The following is a 26,211-nucleotide window of genomic DNA, read 5'->3' as shown; positions in this document are numbered from 1 at the left end:
GGTAAGGCAGTTGTTTTGCTAAGTCAAGTGCAGTGGTGGACTCGACACATCTTGCGCAACAGTAATTTCTCCGCTCTTATTTCTCGTTTTAAAATCTTTACAGTATTTTGTTTATAGGAAGTACACGTATCATACAATAATTATGACGGCCACTTACTGTCATTAGGCAAATTATATATTTTTCAATTGTATAACCATTCCTTTATCATGTGCATGAAAAATTCTTGAACTGCCTTGTGATCAATACAATAAAGTATTTCTTTTTTAAAAACAATAAAGAAAAAAGCAAAGCTCCATTGTCATTTAACTGCACAATATATTAAAAGATACAATGCTCAACATAATAGGCCTAAATTGTTTCTTTTTAAAACCAACTAAGCTCCATTGTCATTTAACTTGAAAGATTTAAACACAATATAATTATCAACAAAATGAATTGTTTCTTTTTATAAATACTACAGAAAGTAAAACTAAGCTCCACTGTCATTTAACTTTAAAAGATATTAAACAAAATATATGAGATATGAATGAAACGAAATACTACTGTAGGCCTATACTGCTGGTTTTCATTTTTTTGTTGTTGATTGCCTCGAAATTTCTTGTTATTATCTATAAAGGATATATTTGGCCCTAAATATAACAACTCAACCGTAATAATGAAACTAAGTGCATGTCTGTGATCATAAACCTGGAGATACTTTTGGTCATATTCATTTTGAAAAGAAAAACAGCTCACAACAGTAAGTTGAGCCAAACATAGATACCATACGCATTGCAAATGTGCGCAGATTAGGGAATTGCTCCTGTGGTAGGTATTTAAAGAGATCTAATCCATTTTTTACTAAACACTTTAGTGGAGTGCTCTTTTGCATCTCTATAGTGGCTCTGATGCTTGGGTAACATCAAATACAAATGGATTATTGAACAAACACATCTCCATGTCCATTGCAGTTACTTCTGAAAATATTTCCTGGAAAGAGAACGCATCAAGTAGGCCTAATATGCACTCAAAGTTTTAAATAAGTTCAGTTCCAGATACTTAATAAAATAATAAGTATCTAAATCCTGAAAATACCATAAACATATCTTGTTTTGTATCTTTTCACAAATATTACGAAAATAGCTTTTAAAACTGTAAATAAATACTTGTAAGATCACCGAAGTCCGCTTTATGCTTCCGATCAAAGTGGCGTTTAATATTGAAGCGTTTTATATGCGCAATTTTAAACCTACATATTAAGCAACAGACTTTCTTCTTTTTGTAAGTAACAAAAAATTATTTCTGCCACTCTTCCTGAAACTGACGTCCCGAAATCGAAGCCTTACCCGCCACTGAATGAAGCGTGTCTAGAGAAGCACCAGGCGGAGGAGAGGGTCGGTGGAGTGAGGTAAGGCGGCTTTGAGTGCAGTGGCCCTTCGGAGCCATTTTTCCCCATGGTTGGACTACACTCTCGGGCGTACGTACAAACCTTCAAGCCCTGACGTACGGCTGCGGGCAAGGGTAGCTGCTTCCACAGTGGCGGAGCTAAGAACTTGTATGTGAACCAAATTTGTGATAAGAATATAAATTAATTTCAGGTTTTAATTGAAGTACACTTTCAGTGTTAATTGCACTATACTCAAAACATTACGCTACATAATTTGATACAGTTAACTATTTAGGAAATAAATTTTTGCATGTTTGCACAATAATGAAACAAAACACAATATACACGTTAATACAGATTAACATACTACGAAATAAAACTGTTCACTGTTTGCCTTCTTCTCATTGCTATACAATTCAATTAACAAAATAAAACAACAGTACAAACGTTGTTATTCAAATACAATTCTGTAATGATAGTACTTTTTCTTATATATCAGAGATCCGCGGCGATTTTTGCAGTTTTTTTGTTAGTAAGCAACTTTTCAATTCGCGGAGTTTTTGTTTTAGTACCAGCCAATCGCAAACATGCTTTCAGTGTTCATCACTAGTTGGCTTCTGTGACGTGACTTTGTAAACTTCATTAAAGAAAACAGTGTTTCGCACACGTAGATTGTCCCGAACATGCACAACGTTCTTGCAGCAAGATTTTGCAGTTTAGGAAACCTTTCTCGTGGAAAACAAGTATAGAAATGGTTAATACTTTTTCTGTTTTGATAGGCCTACTTATCCTTTAGCTCAATATCGCTTTGTAAATCAAATATTTCTAATTGTAGTTCAGCAGGAATATCCAGGACACTCACTGAAAAAGGTGTTATAAATATCTGAAATTGTTGTTCAAGTTCTCTCATATCCTGAAATCTACGTTCGAAGTCTTCGCACAATTGTTGCATTATATATTCTTTCAAGGCTTCTTAAGTACCATTATAGGCGAGTTCCATACGACTTTTTATGCTCGACCATATTTCTAACTTGAAATTATTCAGATGTATACATTTTATTTGTATCTGACAAGATCGGAAGTGACCTTGTTCTAGGTGTGAGATGTGCGCAGACGCGAAAGTATTGATTTTTTCCGAGGAACAGTAATGTCATTGACCTTGTTGTAATCCCGTTAAACTTGATATAACCTTGATTATTGAATTCGACATTGAAAAACGAGGTGACAAATTGAATTTATTTGAATATTATTTACACTTAACACTAATTATTATAGTAACTGAACATAACCTTCTGCGACAGTATTGGATTTCCAGCCTCCGTGACTTTTCGCTTATTCTCTTTCGATTGCATATCCGAGAATAATCGATACTTGCGGTTTTATAACGGTACAAAGCTGAAATTTATGTTCATTTATCTTCGTCGGCATAGCGATCAGGATTCGCGTAATATTAGCTAGCACTCTTCTTATACTTGGGGAAAACGACGGATAAATTCAATTCGGTAATAAGTGTCATTGAGAATCGAACCTCAGCGTAGGCCTGGATCAGCAGGCATATGCGCTACTCTCTGAGTTACATCGGTGGCCTTTATTTCCTCTTATCCAAGTTGTCAATATGATCAGAGGAGAAGCATGTTAAGCTTGAAATATGAGTAAGAATTGCCAGTATTACACAACTACACATGGAATTAATGAATAGCTGTCATCTTGAGAACTGACTTATGATTGATCTACAAATTTGTTATAGGCTAGACTGCAATACGATGCCAGTGTTAGAGACATCCTGCATAATGATGTAACATGCTTATAGATCTCTTTAAATACCTACCACAGGAGCAATTCCCTAATCTGCGCACATTTGCAATGCGTATGGTATCTATGTTTGGCTCAACTTACTGATGATTATGGCCTGATTGAAATTAACTGTTCGTACAGCAACATCCATTACATTGCTAAGGTTCATGTTTTTAGCACATAAATATTCCTGGTGCAAAATGCAGTGCACCGGTGTCCCCAAGCGACCTCTATAGGTTCCACCACTGATAGACTGCAGTGTACAACTGTACTGCCCGCAGTGGAAGCCGTAAGCAGACCTGTGTGCCCTCTCGCTATCTTGACTCGACCTGGTCATATTCATTTTGAAAAGAAAAACAGCTCACAACAATTTTAATGAGTATCATAATAAGATTATACACAAGTTGGATACAACACTTTATGGCATCTTAGCATTATAACTTGTAGGAAATAAATTATGAAAGAAATTCGAGATCCTTAGCTGACAAAGTCTTCATATGTTCGTATTGATTAGTTGCGCCTGGCATTGACACAATAAAGAGAAATGGATGATCTTGCAGATTATGTTACAAATGTTCCTTTATTTTGTTAATATAGCTTCTCTGAACCATACAACTGTTGTATGTAATGTTACAAAATTGATACAAAATTGATAAAAATTGGAAATAAATGATACGGTACCTTCTGTCCTGCATTTCATTTCTTGTTACATCGCGCGTAGAAGCGGTAAGCAAGATGCAAGCGTTCCGGTATTACGTCATAGGGAATACGCCATTGCTATAATAAGCCGATTATGCACGATATTGAATGTAGTAACAACCTGTTTATACTGTAATGCTAGGATGGTATAAAATTATTTTTTAGTAGATCCTCTCTGAAATAATTTTTTTCGGACTGTTATCAGTCCGAAAAATTGAACTGTAATATAATGTGCCAACATTGATTCATTATGTTTATCAGACGGCGGTGAGAATATGACAACTATTGACTGACTATGCGTTTTATATTTATATTTTGGTACTTTCACTTTATTTTATTTCATATAATTTAGACAGTTTCTTTACTAAAACTATTGTATGCATCACGTACGCAAAACCTTTAGCGGACTCATCCCGTATTTTGGATGATGCTTACGCCTCGTCCAAAAACTCAGTATTCGTCCGCTAAAGCCTTATTTTGCGTAATTGATACATAAATAGCTATTGTGTACCTTAAAAGGGGAGAGAAATGATGGCATTAGAATTCTCTTTTTGCAATATTGAAGGTGTTAGATTTAGGCCTAATCTATACGTCACTGCAATGATCTTCGCCATGTTCACAGGTGCACATGTCGAAACTCCAGACAGTAGAATTGTGGCCGGTAGCGAAACAACGATTGAAGAATATCCTTACCAGGTATGAAATTATATGACATTGTACTTGAAAAATCTTTGACACAACATAGGAAGTAACAAAAACTAGAGTTGGTTAAAAGAGAGCGATGTAGGACTATAGTGCATAACATGAGTGGATTCAGAACATTACTGTGATAAGATTAGTTGTTATACTTACATACAACATAAGGTAAGGGTATCATAAGAATCGTAGTTACCGATAAGAACCAAGTTTGGAGTCTCAATCACTAAAATGTATACACAGTATACTACTAGATACGCAATTAAATTGCATTTTGTAAAGAATAAGGTATCAGGGCATGTAGCACGTATGGGCGAATTCAGAAATCATAGACTATAGAGCGTTAGTTGGAAAGACGGAGGGAAAAAGACCTTTGGGGAGGTCGAGACGTAGATGGGAAGATAACATAACAATGGATTTGAGGGAGGTGGGATATGATGGTAGAGACTGGATTAATCTTCCTCAGGACAGGGACTGATGGCGGGCTTATGTGAGGGAGGCAATGATCCTTCGAGTTCCATAAAAGCCATTTGTAAGTAAGTAAGTAAAGAATAAGGTGTCACATATCATTATTCTAAGCGGTTGTAACCAGTTTTACAGGAGTGTTTTAAATAGACGTAGAATTTCCGCTTGTGGCTGAACTGCACACTAGTTTTTATGATGAGCGTGTCTTTTTTATTCCTGCGGGATACCTGCTGTCGTAACGTACGGATTAAAATATGCGAATTAACGAAGAATTGGTCAGGAATGATTCATTACGTCGACTGACTGTCCATTAAATGTGTTTAATATGGAGACAGAACACATTCTAGCAACTTAGGAGTGTAAGAGAAAATGAGAAATACTGAGTTGTACACTAATGAACAATGAATGAGTTAATTAATTGTCAAGATGCCATTAAGTAGGCTATTACAATCCGCATGAACTCAGACGGTATTCAATTATAATTATTATTAATTTACCAAAAATAATAGCAGTATCTGGTATGAACGTACGGCTTTCAGTATTCTTCCCAATCTTGCAATTTTGGCTTGATAAAATGTGTACGTCCACGTGAATAGAAATTAAAAAAAATACTAGTGGAGCCACAAACATAACTAATTAGGGAATGAGTTATCGCTTGTTTCTAAACGATAAAATTATGTTCGATAATTCTTTAATCGTAAAATTTAATGTCGAAACTACAGTAACCTCAGGAATTAGCTCCTCATAATATGAACACTAACCAGCAATCACTGTGTGTGTTGTTGGTAAAGCAATACACGAATGTAGATTATAGAAAGGATAAACAGATTTACTGGCCTTCATATTTATAAGAAGAGAACCACCCGAATTGGTCGAGAAATACAAATAATAGTAGCTATTAATAATAATAATAATAATAATAATAATAATAATAATAATTATTATTATTATTATTATTATTATTATATTTATTATTATTATTATATTTATAATAATAATAATAATTATTATTATTATTATATTTATTATTATTATTATTATTATTAACTTCCGCTTGTGTAATGGTTTATACTGTATCATGGTACTGATAGAATAAGCACAGAGATGGTGACAAGGACAGAAGAAAGTTACTGGAGTGAGACGGATGTGGAAACAAAGAACTAAAACAGATAAGATACAATAGTACAGTAGGCAAGGACGGAATGATAGTGGATAAGTGATAAAGTGTAAAGATGAAGGGGGGGGGATAAAAAATCACTGAACAGCAAGAATTTTGCTCCGACTTAAAACAATGTGTCTCTTATGGTTTGGTGTGCGCTGAATCCGAAAATGCATCCTTTTCTTCGTAACACGTAAGGTTTTTAAGATAGAGGCCTACTATGATTTCACTTTTCGATAAGCGCGCTCCCAGGAAACATCTCCTGCGGGTTGGGTTGTAAATCAAAACAAAAGCTAAAACATTTTATGAGTTTATGACCTATTTCCGGTTTCTTATGGTTGATGGTATGTTCTTTTATACTTCTAATAAATTAACAGATATTGGTCCCTTCTATTCAGTAAATTTCGTAACAGTTCAAAGTGGAGTCTACGCAAGAAACAAATAAGGGTGTGGTTTTCAGTATTTAAAGACAATTTTACCAGTTTGAGTGAAAGCAAATTAAAAGACGGTATTTTCATCGGTCCACAAATTCGCAAAGTTATGCCTGACTCTTTGTCTGAGGAAAAACTTTTCGTTCCAGAAAAAATGGCATGACGCGCTTTCAGAGTTGTTTCCTCAAATTTCCTTAGAAATTCTAAGGCAGACAACTACAACGAACTTGTGGAAACCATGTTAAGTGCATATGAGAAAATGAGGAGTAATATGTCTCTCAAAATACATTTTTTAAATTCCCATTTGGACTCCTCTCCTCCTAACCTTGGAGCGGTAAGCGACGAGCATTGGAAAAGATTTCATCAAGAAATATCTGAAATGGACAGCCGATATAAAGGAAGATCGTCATCCAGCATGCTTGCAGACTATTGTTGGTTCCTGTTAAAAGACAACCTCGGGTCTAGTTATAAACTGAAGTCATTCAGAATATCCTTTTAAATGGTAAGTTCAAATTCCGAGATTTTTCTCATTATACACATGAAATATTTTAATTTTTTTGTGTTTTTTGTGTTTTAAACTATGTAACATTATTTTTATATCCAGTACACATTTTTAAAATATTGTGAGGCATTTTTAATCCCTAGTCTATTGTAATTTTATCCGTAGCAGTGAAAAATAAAAACAAAGAAAAAAGTTCCATTCATTTTCCCCGGGAAATGGTACGTCATGGGGCAATTTGTACTTTAAATTCAGATTTAGGGCACACATATTAGTAATATTCACGTATTTTTATTTCGGAGCAAGACGAAAAGTAAACATTTGTTGTTCAGTGAAATCAATAAAAATAGCTAAAAGCTTAGAATGGAGAATGTAATACAAGTGGTTGCTAAGAGAAATAGTGACAATAGAAAAATCAGCATATAGATATTAAATAGGAATGATAGAAAACAGTAGGCAATTGTAATAAAGCTGAAAGTATAAAATAGTATTAGAACAAAGATTAGAGATTAGAGTATAGATAAGGTTTTGAGGTTAAGAGGTATGAGTACAGAATCTCAGATGATAGCAAGGGTTAAAGTTGAGAAACTATAGGGGAAGAGGTTGGATAAAAAGTAATGGCATCACTGCTGTCACGTGACGATGGTAGAGTTGCCAGCTGTATGGACATGAACAAGGACTGTTGGATGATTTAGTGCAGCCAGCGGCGACAATACTCTGTCAATCTACTGCAATGTGTAGAACGTTGACTTTCATAGGGATAGTGCGAGCGCCCTAAGACCACGTTTACAAAACTAGAGCAACGTTCCTGGATCAAAATTGAAGTGACACGAGGTCGTAGTGCAAAAGAATGTTTTCATGGACTGCATGAAGCATATGCTGATGCAGCGTTGCCATATCGCACAGTGAAAGGATGGGTTATAGCGTTCCGGGAAGGCAGGGATGTGAAAGTGATGTTCATTGTGGCATATGACATTGATGAGGTAATACTGCACCATACTGTACTTCCAAGGCAGACGGAAAACGCGGACTATTGGAACATCCACCGTACTCACACGATATAATCCATGCGATTACGATCTTTTCACCAAAGTGAAAGAACCACTGCGAGTGACTCGGTACAATACCAAAGATGAACTTATCCGTGCTTTAGGGCGGTCAAAACGGATGGTGTACAACGCCTTCCAAACATTTGGCAAAAGGTAATAAATAAGGGGGGCGACTATATAGAAGGTACGTGAATGTTGTACCCCTGTGAATAAAGCCATGTCAGAAATATCGAACTGTTGCCATTACTTTTTATCCAACCTTAGTAAATGTAATTGGAGAAATACAAATGAAGTTTTAAAATGATAGTAATGTAAATGTAAATAAATGTGGTGATGACACCACGTACAGAAATGTGAGGACCGTCACTACATGTAGATAGATGTAACAGCGGGTGACAATAAACATTCATATTCACATCATAGTACTTCTGAGCTTCTATGCAGCAATGTCATATCTTGTGATTTGCCTTAATGTGAGTGATTTTTGTTTCCAGTTGTCGATGCAATTGCAACCGAAAGACAAATTAATCCACAACTGTGGCGCGTCCATCATCAGCGAAAAGTGGGCACTCTCGGCCGCGCACTGCGTCGAAGGGTAAGTCAACACAAGCAAGAGCGAGGATAAAAGGAATGGAAGCCAGTCGGCATGTTAGAAATAGTTTACATAGTATGAATGCAAACACACAAGTCTAGCACACATTTCACTGACAATAGATAACAAAACCTAATGCAACGAGACGGAAATTATGACGGAAGTTTATTATAATTTCAGGACATTAGTTAAGCACCGGCATTAACAAAACAAAATGTACAACTTCTAATGTTTACTTTCTCAAATCATGCAAAAAGTAAAGCTCCTGATTTTCGCGGAAATGTATGCTTTCGACATCCCCCACAACAAACCGTAGTATTCGATGTTCCGTCTGTCTATCTGTGTGTCTGCCTGCCTAAAAGTCTGTGTACAACGATTTCATCTAGCTTTATTCGAGCTATTCCTTGAATTTTTACCATATTACAATAGCCTATATACGAGAAAGGTTATTTGGAAATAATGCACAAATTACAAATTAGTGCACAATTAAAAGGCAATAGTGCGCTTAATCAATATTCGTTAGGTGATTTCCTTCCTGATAATCTGCTACTCAGAATAAGCTGACAAAAGGGATGGGTTACTTATCATTAAGGACCGGATTTTTTTCTAAAAAGGCCATTTTAAGTTTTTGGAATAGGTGAAACAGATTTTTTAGGTTTTATGTCCAACCTGTGAAAGAGGTCGCAAAAACTGCCAGGTCGTTAAAAATGTATTCTTACAGTTATTCTTAAAAAATAAATATATATTTATTAACCACGAAACTGTCCTTTTCAAGAACAACACTATTTATCGAAATTTATAAGGTTAGAAATTTTTGTTCCTTCACCTTTAACATTATTTGTAGTTTGAATAAATTATTGTAACAATTAACATTTTATCTAATATAATTTGCCTTGATATAACTACAAAAATGCAATATCCAATAGATAAAAGGTACAGTACACACAACTTTTGAATTAAATTTGTTCAAACTTGATCAAGAATTATTTTAAAAAGTAACAGACAAACAAACAAAACAACATTATTTACTGCTACTGTTACTAGTTGCAATATATGACCAAATACTTTTCAAGATTCTCGACTTAGAAGTTTTTTCTATTGTTTCTCAAAATACATATGAAGGACGAAATGGTTCTTTGACAGCACATGACGTCATAGGTGCAAATTTCATCTCTGCCACTGCAGCAGGTAACCACGGTAACTGACAATTGAAGCTTTACCCCTGGAGAATGGAGCACATATTTTTCATTTTGCAAACCCTGGATTCCTCTGCAATACTTTCTTCAGTTTTAATGTGACGGCTTCATCCACGGGTCCTCGTACTTGTTTCTGTAGAAGCGAGTCAAAGGCACCAAGTTAGTTAGTTAGTTAGTTAGTTAGTTAGTTAGTTAGTGGGGTTAAAAAAGGGTTCGTCAGCTACTATGGCTATTTGCGCCCTTGTCTAAAATCATTCACTAAACACGAACACAATACAATAACCAGAATGCTTAAAAGGACTAAAAAGCGTTGTCACGGTTAAAAGGAGGAAACAAATGCAGTTTTAACAAGGTGAAGCATAAAAACCATAAAAGTGAGAAGTTCTCAGACCCTAAGTAGTATTTAAAAAGAAACAACAAAACAATAAAACAAATGCCACCAGAAATAAATTGTCCGGAGCATTTATAAAATGCACGGATGTAAAAGGTCCGAATGTCAAATTTGTTAAAATCGTATACTAAAAATGTGACCTCCGAATAATGGCACCAATTCCATCTTTCAGTTGTAGTGACAAAGATTTCAAGTAGGCCTAATACATTTATTTTAGAAGATCACTGAAATGTGCCTTGTGGAAAGCAAGGGAGCATTGATGTTGTCACTGCAAAGTACAGATTTTGCCTTAAGGACTGAGTCAGCCTCCTCCACGTCGAGAGTGTTTCTCTGTCTCTCTCTCTTTCTGTCTCTCTCTCTTTCTCTCTTGAAATGTATTGTTATTTCTCTCAAAATAAAAACAAATCAATATATAACGCAGTAAATACAGAAAAACGCTTATCAACAATGATTTAGGTTTTTTTTTTTTTTTAGGTTTTAAGGTCCACTTAAGATTTTTTTAAGTTCCACAGAATTCACATACATGGCTCCTACAATCATGATTCGGGAAAGTATTGAAGAAATTAGGAGTTTAGAAGCAAGGAAAAAAAACAGGTAAAAACCTACAACACCTAGTTACCATGGATGGCAAAATTTCGAGATCGGGTCTGGCCAAGATTATGGAACAATTAGACCAATAATCTGGTCTCAATTCCCTACACCCAAATTTTTACGTAAACGACAATTTCCAGACAAATTTTGTCTATGGCCCATTATTAGGGATAGGTTTTTACGTACTGTACATATATGGTATAGTTTTCCCATTCCGACATCCCTCCTGACGAGGGATAAGAATTTTAACGCCTTTTAAAATCGTCCCCTACGGACGATTTGGAAAGCGCAAATATCGGATTCTACAGCTATCAGAGTTACATAGTAGTTAGTAACTACAGAAAATCTTTAGATAACAGATGTTACGATATATAATATATAAACATATACATCGGTTCCTTTACCTTACTTATGACTTTTAGAGAACCCGGAGGTTCATTGCCGCCCTCGCATAGGCCCGTCATCGGTCCCTATTCTGAGCAATGTTAATCCAGTCCCTACTATCATACCCCACCTCCCTCAAATCCATTTTAATATTATCCTCCCATCTACGTATTGGCCTCCCAATTAACACTCTACATGCACTTCTGAATTCTCCCATATGTAGTACATGCCCTGCCCAACTCAAACGTATGATTTTACTGTCCTAATTATGCCAGGTGAAGAATACAATGTAACTTTCTTCATTCTCCTGTAACTTCATCCCTCTTAGCCCCAAATACGTTCCTAAGCACCTTATTCTCAAAATCCTTAACCTCTGTTCTTCTCTCAAAATGAGAGTCCAAGTTTCACAACCACACAGAACAACCGGTACCGTAATATAACTGTTTTATAAATTCTAAATTTCAGATTTTTTTGAGAGCAGACTGAATGAATGACAAAACCTTTTGTATGGAATAATAATAATAAGCATTCGCCATATTTAATCTGTTTTTTTTTTCCCGAACAGTTTGTGCATTTTCTCCTAACATATTCACGTTATCCGCATAGACAAGTAGCTGTTGTAACCGTTCAATTCTAAACCTCTCTCTTATCCTGGACTTTCCTAATGGCATATTCTAGAGCAAAGTTAAAAAATAAAGGTGATAATTCAGCTTCTTGCTTTAGTCGGCAGTGAAATGGAAAATCATCAGACAAAATCTGGCCTATAAGGACACTGCTGTATGTTTCACTGAGATACATTTTAATTAATCGAACTAGTTTCTTCAAAATACCAAATTCAATAAGACTATTATATACAATTTCTCTCTTAACCAAGTCATATGCCTTTTTGAAATCTATAACTGATGTACTGTACCCTTATACTCCCATTGTTTCTCCAATATCTATCGAAAACAAACAAAAAAAAACTGATCAATAATCGGTCTATTATGCCTAAAACCACACTGATGATCCCCTCAACAAAGCGAAATTCCTCGAAACTTACTACAGTTACTCTTTTCCTCCTTTTGAAAGATAGGCACAATTATGGACTCCTTCCATTGTTCTGATACAATATCCTTTTCCCAGATAGCAAGTACGAACTTATAAATTTCGCTTGATTTTGCGCTTCCAATCTACTGTATTAATTCTGCTGGAATTTGATCATACCTGGAGGCTTGTACTTTTTCAGATTTTCTACCGCAATTTCGACTTCAGGAAGTGTGAGTTGGGGTATATATAGATCAGCAGTTTGTATTTGAATTTCGTCCCGATCATTCCTATTTGGTATATATAGTAGATTTAGTAGTTGTCCAAAATAGTTTTTACATCTGTTCAGGATTGAATGAGAGTCTGCAAGTAAATCACCATTTTCATCCTTGATCACGTTTACTCTTGCCTGATATCCGCTTTTAAATTCCTTTATGCCCTTATATATAAATCTCTAATGTTTTTATTCTTAGAATTTTTTCTAGCTCATTCCTTCAGGTAATATCTTTTTTTATTCCTAAGTGTACGAATTGTTTCCCGTCTCTCATTGAAATAATGATCTCTATTCGCCTCAACAGGATCCTGTAAGAACGTTGCCATTTTCCTTCTTTCTACTACTATGGAGCAATCTTAATGAAACCACGGTTTCTTTTCCTTAATGCAGTGGTTCCCAACCTTTTTTGACTGACGACACACTTTATTGAACGCCCACGATATCGCCACACACTTATTTGTTTTTATTAATAACAACATAATAACAACCTGTGATTTTCTTGTGGAGGAAAAGGTTGTGCAACTCTGTGTAGAATATATTATAGCGTACGGGGGAATGATTGCTCTTCACTGAATTTTGTCGTTTTTACCCTCCTTTTCGTCCAACTAAGACTTTCAAGGTCTAAGCGGAATTCAAAGAAAAATTAAATTAAAAACACAGTTATTCATACATATTTCGCTTACATAATGAAAAATGCAAGAAAAAAAGAGTCGGAACGCCGTTCCAGCGCGTTCCGCCAGAAAAAAAGCACTGATAACTTCTATGCAATGTCGGACATCCAGTGTTGTAGATAGGTCGATGTTAACACGCAATCGAAAATTCTAAAAAAACAAAACAAGCAACAACTTGAGTGGAATTAGAAAAAACAAATGTAGTAGGCAACGAGCTAGATATTATAGATAGGCTAAAGACTTCTGAAAGTTGAAGACAATTGAACATTGGTCCGCCATATTTTGGTATGTCAAAACAAAGGGGCGTGGCTCGGATGTTGTAGGAAAAGACTGTGATGAAGTTAGTATTATTGTGAATTGAGTTACATATTAAGACTATGTTAATAAGTAAAAAGTAAAATACACACAAAATTTACGTTTTATAACAGCTGTAGGCCTATGTTTTTATTACTTTCACTAAATATAGCCCAGATATTAAATGACAAGCTATACTCAATGCAACCAAAGCAAAGCACCTAAAGACGGATGAATGTATTCGGCAGAAGAAAAATAAATAATTTTTTGACTTCGTCACAAATTTAATGACCTTACAGCTAATCTAACCTAATATGAAATCAAGTAATTCAGTGCTCACCAGGTGATTTCAAGAGAGACGACGTATGTAACTAATAGGAATAAAATATAGGAAAGGTAGTGGCGAAAATTAAAAAAAAATTCAATAATTAAGTTTTTGAGAAAAATTCATTTTAAATTGGAATTAACACAGAGAACTTTTGAAAACAGCAATTATTAAAACTACAAATAACCACTTAGCATGCAACATAATAATTAAAGAATGACACTAATAGAAAGTTACTCGTGATCATAACTCACCACATTTATTAAAACGATAAGATACTTACAATTAACATTGTTATCAGAAACAACAGGAGCCACAGCTATCTACACTTCTTTACGCGTGATGGAGACATCGTGTACTCTAATATAATTTGAAACAAATATTGTCTCGCAACTAGGCAGAGACTTTTTTTTTTCAGAATAAAACTGTTCTTACATTATTTTGAACAATAATGACAAATTGTGTGTGATGCAAGTGCTAACTTTCCTCTTTGTTAACAAAAAGAGCCCTAAGCATTAATAAAAACAAAATTGGAGTAGGCCCTATATACATAATAAATACTAAACTCTTGATGGTACAAACTTATTAATACAGATATTTCGCTTACGCTCAGTCCGTCTTATCTTATAATTCTCTGGGGCAATGGTACTTGTATTGAGAGGAGTTAATTATCCAGCAACGAATATTATGATTTACGGTACATTTCATTTAAATCCGAGGGAATGAGACATTTTTGGAAATTTTAAAGTCTTAATTATTAATCTTTCATTTATAAATCAGCTTTTTGCAAAACCTATAGCGAAATGTTTAAATTAAATATTGATGTATCCGAAAAATATAATTTATTTTATTTTACCTGGCAGAGTTAAGGCCTGCTCTTCCACTGACCCAAGTCTACAATTAATACAAATAAATAATAATAATAATAATTAGTAATAGTAATAATAATAGTAATAATAATAGTAATAATAATAATAATAATAATAATAATGTTATGAAATATTATTATTGAAAGTGTATCATACAAGAATATGAAATGAAGTATTCATTGGAAACTACGGGACACCTTATTATTCAAAGAGGCAGTGTACTTTTGATAAGCACTCCTTGCGGAGGCTGGTGGTACTATAGACCGCCATGTTTTGTAGGGAACGATCCATAGTACTGTTGGCCTCCGCAGGGAGCGCTTATCAGAGGTCTTTAGCCTCTCTATAGTATCTAACTCGTTGGTAGTAGGCCTATATGTCAAAAATCCCAACCTATCTATGCTGGATGTCCGAAAAAAGATTTTTAGGATCGTTTTTGAAAACTCACCTAACTTATTTAGATTAATGTTAAATATGCGCTTGGTGGGTTGCAGAGAATTTCTCTATACGTGGCCTTATGGTACATAGGACACGTAAATCATCTTCAAAATGTAGCAGTCTGTTACATTGTTTAGATTTCACTATATTGATGGTAGAAAATGCTGATTTACAGAAGTATGACGTTGAGAACGGCAGTTATAAATGTCTTTTTAGTTTATTCGGCACAAACGATTGATTTGACAAAACATTTCCGCATATAAGGCACTCGAGATTTTGTTTATATTCATCTCCACGCCACGTAAAACCACATTCCAAGTATTCATCACTATATTTACGAAACGCAGTACGTTTTTGTGAATTCTGAAGAGAATTTTCGCGCACATTATTTGAATTAGCACTGCTGTTATCTAATTCTAACCCAGAGCTTGATTTCGAATTAAATTTTGTCCATGATAAAATCTAATTAAAGCACTTTACAAAAAATAGTCGCACTATCACCCGCTCAAACTGAAACTGACCAATGTGTTCTGAAGATTCTAAACTCTAGCGCCTATTTTTACTAAGTGGGAATAGTAAACGAATTACTAAGCATTGTTGCAAGTGTTCACGTTTCATTGGTAAAGTCTGTCTCAAAATAAAATGTACCGTATCAAAGACTTTCACCTAAATTGCACTGTTAATTATTGTTTTTAAATATTTGCAAAAATTAAGTAAACTCTAAATCATTACATAACCTTACCGTTTGTTTTAAGTTCGCATTTATAGACTGGGGGAAAAAAAAAGACAGACGTATATCACGGCCTGCTGGAGTATAGTAAACACAGAAAACATTTTAAAGCAACAATGTTGAAGATAGATATTTTTGTTTTGCAAATTTTCCGTCATTGAACAGAAACCAAGATGGAGATTTCATTGCAACTAAATTAGAAATTCCTCTTTCAGGTATGTAATAAACGATCTTCGCACAAAATAATGTACGATACACGAGCGGTATGTTTTCTTTCAATTCTCGGAAATTAAAAAAGCTCAACTACGTTTCGCTTTCTCAAACCTTTCCTCGAACATGAAAACTTCAACATACCGCTCTTGTAACGCATATTACTATTACGTTGCAAGGGCGAAAGTGTTTCACGTTCTCGAATTCATTTCAACACATACGTAAAACCTCACTTTCGGCCCATGTAACATAAATCACTAGGTAGGCCTATTGTTTATTGAGCTAACATAAATAAAAAAAAACAATTTGGTTGCAGGCAATAATTTTGGAATTTTAATAATTTTAATAGCAGGAGAAAACAAAGTACTCAGACATAACCTTTCCGGAGTTATGTCGTCACGTGATAAGGCTGTGTTTATGTGTTCTGCAGACTGCCCTTAGATTGGATGTCACTGCGAGCGGGCTCAACCTACGCCTCAAAGGGAGGCAGTCTGCACAAGGTGAAAAAGATTTATATGAACAACTACGACCCGGAAAATTATGAAAATGACATCTGTCTCCTCGAGGTCAGTTTGCTTCGTGTTTTCTTTTCTTATTAATTCCTAAATATTGAAGTTCTAAATAATTACCTTTACTATTTTCTAATGTATTCGGAATAATTAGTACCTTAAATAAAATTCAATAATAGTCTGTTACTATGTATCTATTATTATTATTATTATTATTATTATTATTATTATTATTATTATTATTATTATTATGCTGCTATCACTACTACTATTACAATTGCTGAGGAGTGGAAATTGTCACGAAAATGAGAGTGGTTTGGTGTTTTGCATTGAAATTCTCATGCCAGAGTTACCGGCAGAATAAAATTAGTTTCCTCCAGAAACTCTTTGCTAGGTTGCTAGCTCAGTACTGAGATGGGTTCCATCCCCGATGATGAATGACTGGCACTTGCTTTGAATAAGAATTGAGAATTTGAGTTTCTGCTGAGTTCTTCGGGTAACAATTTAAATTCTATAAATAGACTTCACTTAAAGATGTTGCACAAAATTATGTTTAAATATGGGAGATAGATGCAACTGAACATTCATTCAGATGTTCTGATTTCTCTGTACAATGTTTAAGGGGGTAGATACACCTTTGACTAGTAAAATATTAGTGATCTTAAAAATTCTGCCACCAGGTAACCTTATACTCTAATGAATTGACATTTTTTATGGTTGTTGTCCATTATGTCTACTATCTTATAGCATTTTAAATTTTTGAAAATAAATGTCACTTATTATAGTAATTATTCTTTAAAAAATACTCTGATCGCTAGGCCATGAAACAGTATTTTCATGATAAATTCCTTAAATACAAGAATTTTCACATGGTTCTTGTTTTAAATTGTTCGTAATAACCAACTGAAGAAGTTGTAGTAAAATAAATTATTTATCTTTACGGAAAATATTTTTTTTCTTGGGATACATATAGTAGAACAAAAAATTCAAATTTTAGCAATGCATATTTTTTTCCAAAAAATAAAATATAAAAGCAACTGCTAAGATTTTACTACGGCTTCTAGATCTAAACACACTGAACAAGCATGCAAAGTTCCATGCAGCTATCTTTAAAATTGTAGAAGTTATGAAGAAAACAGTCTCAAAAAATTAAAGTTATGGGAAACGAGCGACAAACTTACCAATAGGTGGAAAGCTGTGAAGTTCTTCAAAATTCTCCTGCTGCATACACTACTCCCTCCTTATCGCTAACTTTGGCTTCTATTTCTAATCTTAGTCTCTTCTTGCACTTCCTGGCTTCTTTTGTAGCTTGTACAGCCCTTTTATTTGCAGATTGTATCAGAGTTGTGTCCTGCTCCTCCAATGCTTGTAGGCAGTACTTGCCAATAACTAGACCTAACAATTTCATTACTTTTAATCTGGCCTTCATACCATTATTGAAAGTAATTTGCTGCATCATTTACAGCCACTTTCACTATTTTATGACCAGCAAAGCCTACTTTAGGACATATTTTCCATATTTTGGAATTCAGCGACTCGTTATTTTGTGTAAAACCACCAACACACCTCTTGAGTAAGTCAGTGGACACGAGATTTTTGAACACTGACTTTATTGCGTCCATGATGGCTGGAGCAAGATTATTCTTGTGTTTGTAGCTGTCCACAGTTTTTTCTTCCACTGCTCGTTGGTAAGGACACCAAGATTCCAGGCCTTTTGGACAGAAATTGTGAACTGGATTGTGATCAGATGACATCTTATGATACCAGATAGCCCAAATTGCAGTTCTCATATTGTCTACTGATCCACAATTAGCTCTAATTGCATTACCATAATATACAGTGAGTGTGTTGATCACTGCATCAGACAGTCTGTTTCTGCCACCCAATGTTTTACCATCACTCAATTTTTTCCCTTTCATTGAATCCTTCAATTTCTTGAGGTTTGTTCTCATCCTCTTCTGCACATGACCAACACACTCCTTTTTAATGATTTGCACTTCTGGTCCATAAGGTTGGCCATCTGATACAGCTTTGTAACTCTTTGTGTCCCCATCACCGATGTAGTTTATGTATCTCAGCTTGTGTTTTTCAACACTACGAGAAAAAATCTTTTTCATTCCTTCTACTTCCATGCAGCCTGGACTGCCATCATGGTTTATGCTGCAGTCATTTTCATGTGTCTCCCACCATTCTAAATACTCTATAGTATCCGTTTTATTCTTCCACACCTCACAAGCTTTACAGTGCAGCGAGAGAACATGAGTGTCTAAAACTTTCCCACAAGTGGTTCCAATTACAGTACATACACCATGTTGTGAACTGTGCCCTCTGGTAAGCCATGTACCATCGCAACTCACAGACACATCTCTACTGTTGGTTAGTCTAGCTTCTTCTTCTGCTGCCATACTTACAGATTCATTAGCCACTGCACTTGTTGCATCCAGAATTCTCTGATTGATCATATTATATGTAGTCTTTTCTACAGGTGGTGACAAATTCATAAGTGCACAGAACACCTTTATGCTTGCTAAGCCCTGACCAATGCACCTCATTGCATATATAATTCTTCTATTTACACTATATACATTATTTTGTCCTAATTTGTAACAGTTGTCAAACGATCCTATAACACCACACATTTTACAAACTATTCTAAACTTACAACATAGACCTACTATATTATGTACATTAATATTTACACTGGAACCACATACACAACGCAGGCACCTCTCTAGTTCTTTGAACATAATATTTACATTAAATAAGAAATTTACATCACTATATACACTACTGTTAACATCACAGTCATCACACAACTTCTTAGCTGAAGCACTAGGTGGGTTAGATTCACCACGTGGTTGTTCATTTCCACTTTTAGCACTTACATACTTATTGCCACGAAATTTTCGGGTCTTAGTTTTATACACTGCTGTACGTTTACCCATTATTTTACTGTTTATCCAATAAAATTAAATAAAAACATCTAAAAACACGTATTTACAAGACACACGTGTATACACTGCAAGCCTCTATTTCAAAACCACTGCCGTCTGGATATCTTCGCCTAGCGGTGTTCAAAACAAACACGAGTGAGATAACACGGCCGACTTGATGTTCCCTTCGCTTTTTTGTATACGGCCTTGACAATAGTAATATTTTCTTGAAATTGGATAATTTCTCAATTCCACCACGAGGCGCTGTCTGCCAAGCTCTGGTGTCCACAGAAGAAATACTCAATATGAATTAAAATAAATGATTGAAGAGTAATAACATTTACAAATAATAAATAAGAAAATAAAAAGTATTATTATGTTTAGTTCTGTTAATTATGGTAAAAGCGTGAGTTCAAAAGCAGAAGGTAACACATAGTAATCTGTTCAGTTTAAGTAACATGATGACAGAGGCGTAATTTTGTAGTTCATTCGCTGAGTAGCACCCCTAGGCTAAACTGCGATGTTTCAAAGTAATCACTTGGGTAATTATTTATCATAATTTTTACTGAGTTTTATAATTTCACTCACTGCACCTGATACATTCCACTTGATATTGCAGATTCAAGAATCATAGTTTCAAGATTTTGCGACTCAGTGGATTATAAGCCGCATTCTTCGAAGGAACAAACTTTTCAGTTAAAACTGCTGCAATGTTATCTAGAAGCGGCCTAACAAATTTCACAGTAATGATATTAGCAAGTCCGTTTTGGCAGTCTTCATCACAAATTGGCATTGCAAGAAAGGGCATCTATACAGTAACTGCTCAATTTCTGAACACAAATTTTCTAATATATTTTCGTTTGGTATTCTCTTTCGATGATTAAGCAGCTGATCTAGAATCAATTTTGCATGAATACTGCCTTCATCGGCCTCTTTCCATACATTTTCTTGTTCTTTATGTGACGGATCTCTTTCAATTAGTTTGAGTTTTTCGGTTGTTTTCGTTATCTCATCTTGCTTCTCTTGTAACACCTGATTAAGTTGTGTAATTTTCACATGCAATCTGTTAATTATTTCTTTTTAGCTCCACAAAGTTGACAACGTCTGTTTGCGTCGCACTATGGTCATTTTCAACTGGCAAGAAGGGAATGTCATTAACTGATGCTGAGCCACTCGGAACATCTTGTTCAAATAGTGAAAAACCAATATTACTAAAAGATTTGCGTTTCTTGGGTGGAGGGAGATCAGTTTCAGTAACTGTTCGTCATGGTCTTCTGATATGTCACTTATACCTAGGATAATGAGGGAATATTGTTGGCACAACATTTGGTTTTAATAGTCTAAATTTCCTATTATTAGAATAATCTTCTTCCCTGAAATGTAAACTACAAACGACCATGGGAGTCAGTGCCATCTGGCGGGAATTTCATATTTTCTCGATTACAGCTTTAACACGGGGATCAAAATGAATTCTCAAAGCCGGTAAAGGAGAAGCGAAGCGAGCACATCAAGTCGGCCGCGGAGATAACCAAGCCAAGAAGAAAACAGTGTCGTACATAACTTCCTGTTCCTCAGAATGTATGAGAAATTCAGCATACAGCGCCAAAGAAAAAGATTTACAGCGCTAAATTCAAATACAGCAAAATTAACTCAACATTTTCAGTGAGACGTTTGGTAGGTGTGGCAAGTCACAATTTAAAGGTACAGGGCGGATGGCATCAACATACATTTATGGGCATATCTTGGGATATATTGCAGTTATCTAAGAAATTCTTTCACTGATATAAAGCTAAAAGCTCATACTTCAACAAAAAATAATAACAGTCAGCTGTTCTGATTTCAATTGGTCCGTAAATCTGCTGGTGTCAAGGATATGTCTTTTATATGTAGGCCTACAACATTCGTGGTGCAGCCATTTCTTGAAATATTCTCCCACCTCCTACATTACTCTCTTAAGGAACGATATGGCTATGGCTCTCAAGGTCTGTCGTCCCTACCTTCCCCCACAATAAAATACAAATGATGAGATGTGTATTTTTATCTTTAGGTGGAACCGCCCTTCGAGTACAGCAAAAGCGTGCAAGCGATTCCAATGGAGAGCTCGTCAGTGGCGGGCGGGACCGTAGGAGTCGCTACTGGATGGGGCAGGGTTGAGGTCAGTGCACTAAACAAAAATAAACTACAATACTATTCGATACTGAATTTTAACACTTACGTTAAATAATATTATGCCCAACGAATGCAGCTTTAACAAAGCGTGTAAGGCATAGTCATTTGTTCAAATCACGCTTATTCCATATAAAGTATGTGTCGACACTGCCATTGTGATCTATGTTGTTTTAAACGGAGGTTCGGCCATGTATCTATCATGTGAAAAAGGTAATACCACCTCCCATGATCTTGCAAAATGTTTCCTTTCAGCTGGATTGAAGTTATCCATTCTGTATGGAATAAGCTGATCTGGCATTCGGCACACATTCTCATGCCATCTTTTTTGATAGATTTGTGTTGCGAATGTTCAAGATTCAGATGCATACGGTAATGTTGGAATGATAATTGCTTTATAAAAATTTAAACATTTGTGTGGTCTGATCTTTCGTGTTGTAGTTCTTTTCGTCGTCCCTGTAAGCTTTTTAAGATTTTGTAACTTGTTTTCTACATAGGTGCAAGTAATTCTGATTGCAGCCTAGGTACGGTAATTAAAAGAACTCACTTGGTCTATACTTTCATTATTTTTACCACTGCTGTCCGAAGATTTCCTGTTTCTATGAAACCGAAAGCTTTAGTTTTTTGTGTTGAAACTTTCAGCTTGTATTTGCTAATAACAGTAATACAGTTAAATATTAAAAATAATTTTAAAATACACATGATCTTAAAATCAAATAATTTGGCTATTTATTCTTTTCTTTGTCTTTTAAAATTACTTTTATTTATTTTATGTAATTCGACACATAATACTCCTACGATTCCATTTTTAGACATCCTTGACGTATGTGCTTCATCCTCGTATTCTTCCACCCTCCTTCCGTCATTATTTGGGTGCATGTCAAATACATTTTATTCGTCTTAAACATTTTTACACAATCTATGAAATCTTATCAGCAACTTTTCATAACTAGTGATTACTAGAGCTAGGAAGTTGGTACCGAAACTATTACATTGTGTGAAATTTGATTATATCTCTACCGAGTCGTCCACGGTAGCGTAGTTGGCCTTCTATGCTCGAGGTTGCGGTTTCGATCCCGGCCGGGTTCGATGGCATTTAAGTGTGTTTAAATGCAACAGGCTCATGTCAGTAGATTTATTGGCATGTAAAAGAAGAACTGCGGGACAAAAATTCCGGCACACCGACGACGCTGATATAACCTCTGCAATTGCGAGCGTCGTTAAATAAGCCGTAATTTAAAAATATTTCTCTACCGAATGAAGAGTAGTAACAGAACTCTAAACGTTAACTAAGCAGCACAAGAAACATGTACAGTCGGGTGGTAACCAAACTTGTCTTTTTCCCAATGTCGTAGACGGAGGAACACAAAACGCAAATTATATAGAAAGATACTAATTTTCAATTAGAATCTTCGTAATTTTCAATCTAAAATAATTTTCACATATGTATAGAGTAGAAAATTAAATTCATAGCGATATATCTAGACTTTTTATAATACATCATTATGTAACCTACATTTTCATTTATCGAAAGAAGTACTCCTATGCGTAGAAAAAACTATTCCAGTACGTTGCGTGACATTTTGACATAGGGATGCGATTTTTTAAATGGTTAAAATACAGTACTCTGTTTTCGTTATATGCGAGAGTTGCGTTCCTGGAAATAGCCGCTTATTGATGAATGTTTGAGAAATTTTCCTTATAATTTCCTTGTAGCATAAGTTATAAGGCTATTTACGGGACCGAATCCTGGCAGTGTTTACATAAAACACGAAAGACGAAAGTGCATAGAACGAGACCAACTACACTGTTGATAATACAGTAAATCAAAATAAGCTTCATTGTTTTCTTTTAGATTGAACAATATTTTTTCAGGGAGCGAATTTCCAAAAGTGATAAATTGTGTATGATCAAGCACACTCAAAAACTTCAATTTGGAATTTTCAGCAAACTTTTGAATATTATCAATTCTGATAACCTGCAGGATTTCATTGAACAACCGCCTATATACAATTTTTTATCGTCTCAAATAATTGCAACCAGCCATGATCCTTCAGACTGAGGATAACTGTCAGCAGCAAAATCATCCATGCGTTCCCAAAATTCCCCAAAGTAATTTCTCAATCCTTCCTTTACTCCCCGAAATTATGAATTTTTGTTTTACATAAAGCAACATCTCTTACTTTTGAAACAGAATATCAGAGTATGGAGACATTGCAGTCAATAATATTAGTAGAAAATAAAATCAAAATCCTTCAGTAAACTTAACAGCCCTCGTGCACAAACGACAGTTTCGTGGTCCCATTAACAATCTTCATGATCCATTATTGGTTCAAATAAGCATTTCAACTTTGACAGTTTAGAGAAAGAACTCGAAAATCCAGCAAGATTAGTGAAAATCACTTTTACTTGTTTCATAAACTTGGCAGACTGAGTTAAGACTGGGTTTAATAAATTTGTACGCATAGCGTACACAAGAATCGCCGACTTACAGTGGCTGCGAAATTTTGCATGTAAATCATTATGTTCTCCCGCCATCACATCCGCTCCATAGTAGGTTGAGCAATAAGTTTATCATTGCAATCAAAATCGTTAATGACTTCGAGAGAATGTTCAAGGAGAGCATTTGCAGACTATCCATGCTGACATCTGTTCCTTTTTAAACTCCTTCAATGTCGGCATCTTCTGTTATATATCGCAGAATTGAAGATAACAGTGATTTCATGCTATGTCAGAGCTCTCATCCAGAATTAAAGCTACGAACGGATCTTTACAATCCTCTTTCTCAATTTTATTAGGCTACCCATGACTTCGCCATTGAAAATATGAAGTCACTCTGAAATTTCTGATTTGAAAGTGAAATGAAATGAAACATAGTGCAGATTTCCAAGTATTTTTTTTTTTTCAGTAAACTGACGTGCCTTGCAATCTCATTAAAAAAATTGCCTTTATTCTTTGAGGATTTACTCTCTCATGCCCTCTAATCCAACACCTAGTTTTCCAAGACCGTTATACGAGTAGAATGGCCAAGAATAGTTCTGTTCTATCGAACAAGTTCCCTATGCTTTTCAATAGTAAGCCTATACTGATCACATAAAGCAATTTCAATACTTACGGTTTTACCAAAGAATTGCAGTTGTTTTTACACACTTTTTGTGACTTGCAAAGTCTTTGTGTCGCTTCCTGGATTTGTAAATATTATTTAAATCACTATAAGTTGTATCATTCCACACAGAATTTTCACAATAAACAAAGACGCAAAAAAAGTTTACTCATCACTACACATTTATTGCCAGTTTTATCATCATTAACAACACAGAAGTTCCCGGTTCGGCAATTACCTGCAGATGCGATTCTTAAACCACATAGGCTAGGCTATTCTATTGCTTGAAAGTTGTGGCAAAATTACACATTCAGAGCCTACAGTTATACAGAATGTTGTAGGTTAACTTAAAATGCACTACAGTATAAATAAAGCACAGAACTCACAAATATTCTTTGAAAGTATTACTATTAGTATTAACTAAATATGTTATGCAGCGGAGTTATAAAAACACAGAAAAACTGAATGTAAGGACACGCGTCGCCAAATGCGGAACCTAAATCACATCCCTCACACACGGTATAAGTGACGTTCTTCCACTCAGCAGTTGCCTGTTCACATAGGTCAACTGATGTGACGGACAGTGTCACATTTTTATCACGCAGGCGCAGGACGGTTATCCGTAATCTGCATTGCATTTTCTGCAGTCTGCACACTGGTATAAGTAACGTTCTTTCACTCAGCAGTTGAACGTTGCCTCGCTCTGACATACTCCTAACGTTGCGACATACACAGTCACATTTCTTCGGAATAAGAACTCGCCGTTAATAAATTGGCACGGGCGCGCGCTTTTGTCACTTCATGTATTGTATTTCCATTGCTGTAGCAGCGACATTTAAAATTTGAAACTAATCTTCAAATAATAATTATGTGTAACAGGTATAACACGAATCTGAAAACAATGTTTTGGTACGAATTTCCTTAAGACTGGTGATTACTGTCACTTTTATTTCTTTATTAAGGGCTTTGTTTCATTCCTTTCAAACTTAATTTTTTCTCCTCATATAAAAATCTGGTGCACGACATCATAAACTCTAGTTCCCGTATTAACATTTAAATGTGAGCTCACATTCTATTTCTTACGTCTATCGAGAGTTTTAAAGTCGGTTTCACAAAAGTATGTAGGATTTTTCTCAATAAAAATTCACATTTATAACTGCCAACTTTCCTGGGTTCTCAACATATGATTAACTACCGCTACCAGCCAGAAGATTCCTTAATTCATTAAAGACCGTGCATTATCCTGATTTCTCAGACATGCTAAGGACTTCCTGATCATCAGACACATTTTTGAAAATCAGTAAATTATTTCATTTGAAATAAAAGTGATGATTATAAAAATGATAACAAATG

At 35.1% G+C, this 26,211-nt stretch overlaps 1 protein-coding gene across 2 annotated transcripts in view; it reads left to right on the top strand.

Moving 5' to 3' along the window:
* LOC138715009 (trypsin beta-like) overlaps nucleotides 1–26,211 on the top strand; it is a 67,453-nt gene that overhangs the window by 18,048 nt on the left and 23,194 nt on the right. For both annotated transcript variants that reach the window (XM_069847386.1, XM_069847385.1), the window contains exons 3-6: nucleotides 4,483–4,556; nucleotides 8,654–8,754; nucleotides 16,578–16,713; nucleotides 21,637–21,744. In XM_069847386.1, the coding sequence (XP_069703487.1) occupies nucleotides 4,483–4,556; nucleotides 8,654–8,754; nucleotides 16,578–16,713; nucleotides 21,637–21,744 (419 nt within the window). The remainder of the gene's footprint in view (nucleotides 1–4,482; nucleotides 4,557–8,653; nucleotides 8,755–16,577; nucleotides 16,714–21,636; nucleotides 21,745–26,211) is intronic.

Source organism: Periplaneta americana, chromosome 15 (assembly GCF_040183065.1).
Source record: "Periplaneta americana isolate PAMFEO1 chromosome 15, P.americana_PAMFEO1_priV1, whole genome shotgun sequence".
Lineage (NCBI taxonomy): Eukaryota > Metazoa > Arthropoda > Insecta > Blattodea > Blattidae > Periplaneta > Periplaneta americana.
Note: the sequence above shows the minus strand (reverse complement) of the source record. Positions and strands in the feature narration are given on the sequence as shown.